Source organism: Anarhichas minor, unplaced genomic scaffold (assembly GCF_050575085.1).
Source record: "Anarhichas minor isolate MPS153535 unplaced genomic scaffold, ASM5057508v1 ptg000020l, whole genome shotgun sequence".
In the NCBI taxonomy this organism is placed as follows: domain Eukaryota; kingdom Metazoa; phylum Chordata; class Actinopteri; order Perciformes; family Anarhichadidae; genus Anarhichas; species Anarhichas minor.
Window position 1 is genome coordinate 2933198 of NW_027466466.1, and position 8905 is coordinate 2942102.

The 8905-nt window shown below is 43.3% G+C and overlaps 1 protein-coding gene across 3 annotated transcripts; it reads right to left on the reverse strand.

Moving 5' to 3' along the window:
* Positions 1 to 377: 377 nt before the first annotated feature.
* LOC142954448 (uncharacterized) lies at positions 378 to 8461 on the reverse strand. Of its 3 annotated transcripts, XR_012955711.1 has the most exons (7): positions 8074 to 8461; positions 6813 to 6985; positions 6414 to 6632; positions 4396 to 4556; positions 4177 to 4309; positions 3842 to 3968; positions 2414 to 2542 (listed from the first exon to the last, which is right to left on the reverse strand). XR_012955711.1 is itself a non-coding variant. In XM_076095463.1 (6 exons), the coding sequence occupies exons 1-6, from the start codon at positions 8348 to 8350 to the stop codon at positions 2366 to 2368; spliced, it is 1140 nt and encodes a 379-aa protein (XP_075951578.1). In that variant the 5' UTR covers positions 8351 to 8461; the 3' UTR covers positions 378 to 2365. The 3 variants fall into 3 exon arrangements, 2 of the variants coding, with proteins under 2 accessions (XP_075951578.1, XP_075951579.1); XM_076095463.1 differs by lacking the exon at positions 3842 to 3968 and having other exon boundaries at positions 378 to 2542; XM_076095464.1 differs by having other exon boundaries at positions 2400 to 3968.
* Positions 8462 to 8905: the final 444 nt, after the last annotated feature.

Genomic DNA, 8905 nt, shown 5'->3' on the forward strand with positions numbered 1-8905 from the left:
ACCACCCTTTGTACTTTCTTTAATTAATCCAGTGGACCTCTCTCTCTCACACACACACACACACACACACACACACACACACACACACACACACACACACACACACACACACACACACACACACACACACACACACACACACACACACACACACACACACACACACACACACACACACACACACACACACACACACACACACACACACACACACACACACACACACACACACACACACACACACACACACACACACACACACACACACACACACACACGCGCACACACACACACACACACACACACACACACAGTAATAAAGCCTAACCATTTACCTCTAAATACACCAAGTTGTAATTATGCAAAACACCAAACACTTCAACAGAAAACACAGCAATTTATTAAACAGCAAATGGAAACATTTACCATCAGAACAATAAATAAACGACAGTTTTCAAGTGATGCACGTTCACGTGCGTGGCAGCATCAGAGTCCATGGTAACCACGTGATGTGGATGATGCTTTCAGGAACAATATCAAAGTATTTTGCAATTGCTTCTGGAAAGTTGGAGTGTTGCAAAGCTCCTCATGTGAAGAGCCAAGCTGAGCAACAACTAAATGCCGTCTTTACATACAAAGTGCAAAACTCAGTCCTCCTGCAAGCTCATATTAACTTAGTAATTATTAGCTTCAATGCTTATTGCCAAGCCTACCGATCATAACGCATTGCTCCAGCTTACAAGTAACTGAACTAACAGAGGCTTGGCGTCTTCAATAATGCGTAACAGTTAAAGTCACACTTGCTCTCCATATCATTACAAATACAAATCTTAGATTCTCATCGCTACTTGTACAATAATGACCTCTGCAGACTGTTTTGATGAGAAGTAGTAACCATTTGATGGCATTATATCATAAAGATCATTTTACATATTCAATGTTGTGATGCTCTGACGAACCTACTGCGTGATGTATGGCATACTTTAGTACAGATGTTTGGATTTAGTTTGAGTCTAGCATTTTGTGTTTTGCATATTTATCTCAATCGAAGGAATCATGTGACCCCTCGTGTGTCGGCTGATCTCACATTCTGCTGCAGCAAAACGGCTGCAGGGGGGAGGGGGGGGGGGGGGTGTCTTCATTCAATCACACTATACAGCAGTGGCCGTTAAAGACACACCCGGCCTAGATCTGCACTAGTCTGACCACTGTATTCACGTGCATGTTCTCCAGTTAAGGAACACCATATGCATATCACTGGTATCATCACTCCACTGTTAAACCTGCATTACAGTCATTTTCTCAAATTATTGATAATGTTTGCACTCAGTCGTCTCTCTACGTTTTGACCTGAGAAAAAAAAAAAAAAAAAAAGATATTAAAAATCTCCCTGAAAGCTTAAGAATAAATAAATCCTAAAACCCTTAAAAGCTAAAGATTACCATAACTTCCAAACACATTCAACTTATTGAATGTGTCACACAAGGATGCTCTCAAACTAATATTAAAAACATCTAAAACCCAGGTTCAACCTAATGATACGTCTATAGATATCAGTGTTCACCATATATATTCTATATCAACTGCTCAGACTAATGCATCATGGGTATGGATACTTTTTCAGTTTAAGAATTACCTTTCACTTCTAAGTGGATGTACAGAATGCAGACGATGGCCAACACTGGAAGTTAAACCATCCAAAGGGCGAAGCTACAGGAAGGCGTCCCACCCTGAGGACGACTAAACCAAGAGCTGGAGCATAGAACCCTGGTGGATTCGACTGGCCAGCCAAGTAACGCAACGCTGGAAGGGCTTTTCACCATACCTGACCCCAATCATGCCGTCTGACACTAATCTCTGAGAGTTGGGGCAATTATCCCGTGGCGTGATTAGTTACAGAGCCTTTGATGCAATCAAACAGTCTGGCCTGGCCACTTAAGTGCTTCATTAAGTCAAAAACACTTTTTTTTTGTGGCGGTTCACCTCAGTACAGCATTTGTGAAGTGCCCTCTGTTTAATCTGACATCCCGTTACTGCTCTCCTGAAGCAGATACAATGCTCGCAGCACTTGAACCGTTTGAGAGGGAACTCCTCATCTAGCTGCCATTGTTCCATAATAACTGGGATCCTTCCTTGTCTGCATATTTATTCCTGTAATCTTCCTCCAGATGAAAACTTCTTCCATTCGTGGTTTTATGAACTCCGGTCCTTCAACAAGTCATCAGCCTTTGTGTTTAATAACCCCACCTACAGTCTGCTGTGTCTGCATCCTCCGTCCGTGTTGGGATTGTGGTGTCTGGGTTCATGGGACCCTAAACTGCAGGTCTTCATGTGCAGATACACGGACATAGAGGTGAACTGTGTTCTAGCCTGCCCCCTGCTGGAGATTCCTCTCATAGTTCTCCAGGCAGATGTGGACGCGCTGAGTGAAGTAGCTCGGCTGAGAAATGGCCTGGAGGAGGTCGGTCTGGACCAGCGTGAGGTCATAGAGCTCAGAGGTGCTGGCTGTGCGAGTCTCAGCGCCACCTGGGTCCAGGAAAATCTGAGAGAAACACACACACAGAAACAAAAAGGGAGAAACCAGAGGAAAGAGGGGGGAAGTCAGCTTAGCTTTCTGGACCACCTATAGTCTCGGTAACACCACGTCTGTCAAAGCTACTTTATGGAAACATAGCTGCATAAAAAAGTCCCCAAAAACCTCATAATACACATAATAGTACCTATAGAGACCACAGCATGAACAGATAAATACACACACAAGTTGAGAATGTAAGCAGAGATGGACCAGACATTACAGTGCATGTTGGGAGATGATGGGTTGTTATGACACACAGGCCTTAGTAAAGAATAGGACTTACAATCTTTGATTAAAGAAGCTAAAAGGAAGTCGTGTGTATTCCTTAAGGACAAACTGCAGGGACCCTGAAGTGTTGAATCCTTTTCACAGAGGACATGTTGACGCGTCGCTGTGGCTGAAGCACAGGTGTAAACAATGAAATGAACGATGGCTGAATTCCATTTAGCTGCTTCAGGGTCCTTGAATAGAACACCGTCACGGTTTACTGAATTCATTTCATGGTTCATTTGAACAGAACGGAGCCTTCGTTAATGCTATCAGTAACACCTGTGCTTTCCCTGCTATGACACGTCACAATGTCTCATGGGAAAAATGACTATTATATTAAATATATGCTATATATATATATGAAATATATAGATAGAGACCCTCACGAAATAATTGAATGAATATAGAGAAATAAAACAAACATTCTGAACATAACTCCATCGACGGGGAGAAAGGACGAGTCCATAAATTAATCTAGAGAAAGTAAGTAGATCTATTTTGAAATACTGACTTTGAGTTGTTGGCAATGTGTCGGTCGACAAGATAATTTGATATGAATACAGCTCTTTTCTTTTTATTTCTACTCCATCATCGCACATAGTAAGTGACTTAATATACGGCCGTTCATCTCATTGGGTTTGCTCTGCAAGGACATGAGAGAAACCACATGGTCAGTCATTTGTGAGGAAGAGCCAAGCTGTGTTCAAGAGGACACGAACAACGTTTGCTCCTGCAGTTGATGGCTCTGGTGATCAACTGTGGAACACCAGGAAAACCTAACCTGCACTGTCTAAAGGCAGTTAGAGAGACAAATAAGCTTAATGCATGATTACAGCAAAAACAAAGGGGGGGGGGGGGGGGAGGGGGTCAGAACCCCTTGCTGTTCATTCATTATAGACCAAGTTGCAATTCTATAGCCCATTATACACAGAACAAGTGTGATGCTAAAAGAGTACATTTATGTGTTTCTAATGAGTGATCATGGTGCGCTCTCACTGCCTGGTTTTATCCACTGACAGATGTGATTCCTTTAAAAACAGCTGGAGATGACCAGAAGGAAACAGCACATCCGCTGCAGGTCCTTCCCATCGACTCAGTGGTTACGTAACAGAGCGCTGAGATTCTGAACGTGAAAAGAAATGACACTAAATCGTGTTGACATGGCTCTAATTAAAACGCTGAATCATTTCTAGAGTGGAAAGAAAATGAGGAAAATGAAAATAGCACTTATTAGTTTGGAGTCAATTTAAGATGTGCTAAACACCTGTGAATGCTGATGGTGTCCAATAGATGTATTCTACAATAACCTGGTGTAAAAGATGTGACGGTACCTTGGGATGAACGATGGTATCCTCGTCGTTCTGTCGTATGTTGTCGTCTATGAAGATGTGCTGGACGTGTTGGTCGAAGGGGTCGACCCACAGCGGCTTCCCCCCACGGATGGAGAAGTCATTACTGGCCCACCTGAACGAGGAAACGGGCACAGATGGATCGAGGATGGACGCCACAAAACCCACATCCATGATGGCTTGAGTGAGTGCTACGCATACCATTTAAAGTGGTCCTGAAAGCCCCCCAGGCTCCGGACTGAGCTCAAGTACTGGTACAGGCCTCGGTCTCCATCGCGAGTGGACAGGCGCTCCTCGGCTCGGCTCAGGACGGTTCCCCTCTTGCTGCAGCGGATCTCGCCTGGAGTCATATTCACATTTAACTGAGCCGAGAGTGACAAGAAGAGTCAGAGTCAGAGAGGGAGAGTCGCTCTGAACTCAAACTGTTGTGAAATGATTCTTCTCATTAATGCCTGGCCTCTGGCAGACTTGACCTACATTAATTGTGATATCAGCGTTAAACTTTCTCAGACATAAAATACTGTTTTTTTTAAAAAGCTACATAAAACACAACTCTGGCATTCTGTGGCTTCAAACAGCATGGAAGGGATACATATTTCTGGACTCGACTATTGTGGTGTAAAAAAACAAGTCATATACAAAAATGTATCGTATATAAATATTATTTATGAAAATAAATGATAATATATTATAAAAATGAGCCAGAAGCACACAGGGCCAGCACAGCTATGTCCACAGAGCCAGGGGAAGCTCAGATAACAACATAGAGAGAGAGGGACGTCATTCTTCCATCATATCTTTACATTGATAATAGTTAATATTCACAATGTTAAACACAGCTACGTTAAGTGACGTGGCACCCGAGTGCTTAAACCGTGAAGAAGCTGTAGCACACAGACGATAAGAACAACATATATTAGTTCATAATAAACATGGAGTCCGTGGTTGTTGACTTAAAGTAACCGTGTTTTAGAACGTTTTAGTGGCATCTAGTGGTTTGTTGCAGCTTGCAACCAACGTAATGCCCCTCAGCTCAGCCCTCCCTTTCCAAGCGTGTTGGAGAACTACGGTGGCCTTCAGGGAGAGTTTTCTTTAGTACAAATAGGAGCTCATCTTATCAATACTTGGTTTTTCGACATGACTAAATCATTTATTTTAAATAGATATAAAAAACAATTCCAAACAAATAAAGCGCTGCAGCGTGATAATAAATGACATCAAAACATTCAAAAGTACTAATAAAAAGCACCAGTAAGGTCGGGGCTTATCAATATACGATCTTTAGTAATTTATCACCGGGGCACGTTTAATACCGGATTTCAGAACGCATCACAACCTTCAATAACGTAAAAACGTGAAAGCCTCTCTAGAGCGCGTCTGTTCTGGACTGCTTGTTCGAAGCTAAGGAAAACACACGGATTAAAACATAGTTATGAATATTTGATTCAATAACTAACCCCAATGTTACACACGGTTCCTTTATGATAAAAACCAACAACCCCGAGACTTAGTGTACCGCTTTAATGGGGCTGTTTATCCCACTGCATCCATCTCCAAGACTTGACAACGATATTGAGTTATGAAAACAAAGTTCAGAAACTGAACAATCACATTATGTCCTGTGAGTGAAGCAGGTCTGTCTAAAGCAATATATGAACAGCATGATGTGACAGGAGACTGAATAACATTTCCTCTGTGCTCTCCACCAGACTCAGCTCACTTAGACAGCCTCTCTTTCTGACATCTCTTCCACCTCCTGCCATCCGTCCATTCCCCTCTCCGCTCAAAATCAATGTCTTCCACTCCAGCGAGCTAACAAGCAAGGTACAAAACCCTGAGAGAGTGTTTGCTTCCTTGGGAGGGTCTGTGTTGAAAGGCGAAGAGGGCCCTGCTCTTCAAGAGAAACTCTTGGAAGTCACCAACCCACATCAGCACACACACACTCACTGCAGAACCCTAGAACGGCTTCGGTTCCCCATCGGAAAGGGCTGTCTGATGATAGAGGTGTTGCTTTAAAGTCCACTCAGGCAGTGTGTGTGTGAGATATTGGGCGATACTGCATAAGTAAACCAGACATTACCGTATCCCGGTAGAATCACCCCAAACTATCCGCTAGACTTCAGTATGTTGTTAACTTAACAGAAAAGAACATTGTACACCACTGTACGTCTCACTTAAACTCGTGGCATCATAATAAATAAGTGCGATTCTACTTCTACCTTGAGATCGGGCAGATCTGGGAACAGCGGATGAGCCCCTTCGTTCAGCGCTCTGGATACAGCACTCAGCACACGAGGCAGGTCACTTCCAAACGTACGGAACACGACGGCGAACTCCCTCCCTTCCTGCACCAGGTCTTTGAGCAGCTGGAAGAAGGAGGGGAGGATCCAGTGGTACAGTTGTCCACCCTCGCCTTTGACAGACAGCTCTCTGTCTGCCTGCAGGGAACAGAGTGAGGCAGCGGTCAGTAACACGTACCCACATCAGGGATCAAGGATGCTATACTGGTTGCAACAACAAAGACAAATGGGGAAACAGAGAAATTATGTCTGAACTTGAGTCAGACTTTATACAGACACTTTCCACCCGGCCTTCTTCTTCTCCTATATGATGCTTGCCTTGGTGCCCTCGGGCCAGCGGAACAGATCCAGATGCTCATCCAGAATCCCGCGGAAACGTTGCCCCGCAGCAGAGGTGAAACCCGGCGTCCGTCCAAATTGAGAGTAGTAACTAACGGCACCGTCGCACGGTGGGAGCAGGGAGGTCGCGTCGCTCAGCCATTCCCACTTTCCTGCACAGAGGTTGAGGAGAAGAAGGGGTTTGTGAGTGGTTTTAAAAGTGAGACGCACTAAACATCACGTAATGAGTGGACGATGCAAGTGCAGGGGGGGGGGGGGGGGAGAATGTGCACATATACTCTGTTAAACTATTCTTTGTTGTTAGACCTCCGAACCACACGTGGGGAAAGAGCTCTATCCATTCAGCTGAATTATTCTAAGTGTCTGTTCAATAAAACATTTGAGAGTTTTCTCATCACTGTTATTTCTCACAGGGAGGTTAAAAAGGTTCATTTCCAGCACATTGTTCTGTGGCTCTCAGAGGTATTTAATATCTCTTACAGGATATAAATGCAGCAGAGGACGTTTTCTGTCAATGGCATTCATGATTCCATTTCTCCATGGTCTGTGATGACTGAGGCAGCCTGACACAAGCATACACAGGAAGGGTGGAAGAAAAACACATTTGAAAATGCTTTAACAATCAGATCAAGTCTCCAATGAATGGATCTCGACGAGGGCTGGGCCAATATTCAATATGACAATTCATCATATCGTGATGAAATCAGAAGAGATATCGTAATACACAATAATATTGTCTATTATTGATAATAACAATCACATACTTATTTTGTACTTCAGTTAATAATTAAATGACAAAATACCCAGTACTTTTCACTTGTCAAGTAATAATGCACACAGGATCACAATCAAATGGTTATTGGAATGGAATTACCGGAAAACAAGCTATATGGTGATATTTAGGCCAGTAGTTATCGCGATATGAAATGACCAATAACGTGAGATTTTTGCCATGTAGCTCAGCCCCACAATTTACGTAAAAATACGTTATTTTAATATATTCCATATATAAAATAATACTTCCACATTAGAATAAAGAGAATGACCTGCCATTCCCCACATGTGCTATTCCAATTCCATTTGAAAAATCTCTATTTTATCTGACTGTATATATTTTGGGGGAATTGGTTGACAGCTTGTCGGTACTTTAACGTAACAAACAGGAGCAATAGCCTCGCTGACTCTGCAAACACAGAGTCCTCGTATACTTTGATACGTAAAAGTAACGTTTCCACTTCACCTTGTGTGCTCATCTTTCCCCAGGTGACGGTCGAGAGGAAGTAGTCCAGGGCAGCTGCTGGCCCCTGGCCCGTCACGGTGTCCGACACAAGGATGGTGTTGTTGAGGTCGATGTGCAGGACCAGCTTTTTCCTCTGGTCTTGATTCGAGGTCCACAGACCCTGAGGGACTGTCCCCGCGGGGTCACCTGCGGTCCCGAACACGGGCTCATCGACATTCCTGCCGTTTGTCTCATGTTCTTCAGCTTCGCGGTCGCTGTTCTCCCCCAACTCCGCCATTAACGACAGTTACTGGTTTGTTAATATGTCAACTAAAACTTGCCACCGAACCGGCTCAGCTGCCATTGTAATTTACCGGTGAGTTACTTCCTCGTTCCTCCATGCTACCGCCTCCTTCTTCTTCTTCTGCGGCTCAATAGCGGCACACTAGTCTACCAGACAGAGGAAAGAGCGCCATCTTCCGGTGCTGTACGATGTTTAGAGACGTTAATGTCAAAGTAGCGACGGATGACGTCTTATCCACACAGGTGTTTTGGGTCATTCCGTCTAATTAGTCCTCAAGTTCATACACTGTCAATCTTGTTTAATTAAAAAATTGTAATTACATTTTTCTTAATATTCAGCAATACTGCAGCACTCATTCCAAAGTTTAAAAAAAGAAGCAAACACCTGAACTATCATTTTTTATTTTTAACATTAAACACAGTAACCATCTTCTCCTACATATCCGTTTATTTCTATTTAATGTAAAGAACTCCCTTCATTATCCTTAAACGTAATGCTAATTTGTGTAATCAGTTCCAGGCGCTACAGAGACCTTCTCACAGCAAACAT

Coding starts and splice junctions, on each gene's coding strand:
- LOC142954448 (XM_076095463.1), bottom strand. CDS start 8,350: ATGGCGGAGTTGGGGGAGAACAGCGACCGCGAAGCTGAAGAACATGAG. Junction 4,557..6,413: donor CAGATCTGCCCGATCTCAAG/GTAGAAGTAGAA, acceptor CTCTCGGCTCAG/TTAAATGTGAATATGACTCC. Junction 2,543..4,176: donor ATACCATCGTTCATCCCAAG/GTACCGTCACAT, acceptor TGTTTCTCTCAG/ATTTTCCTGGACCCAGGTGG.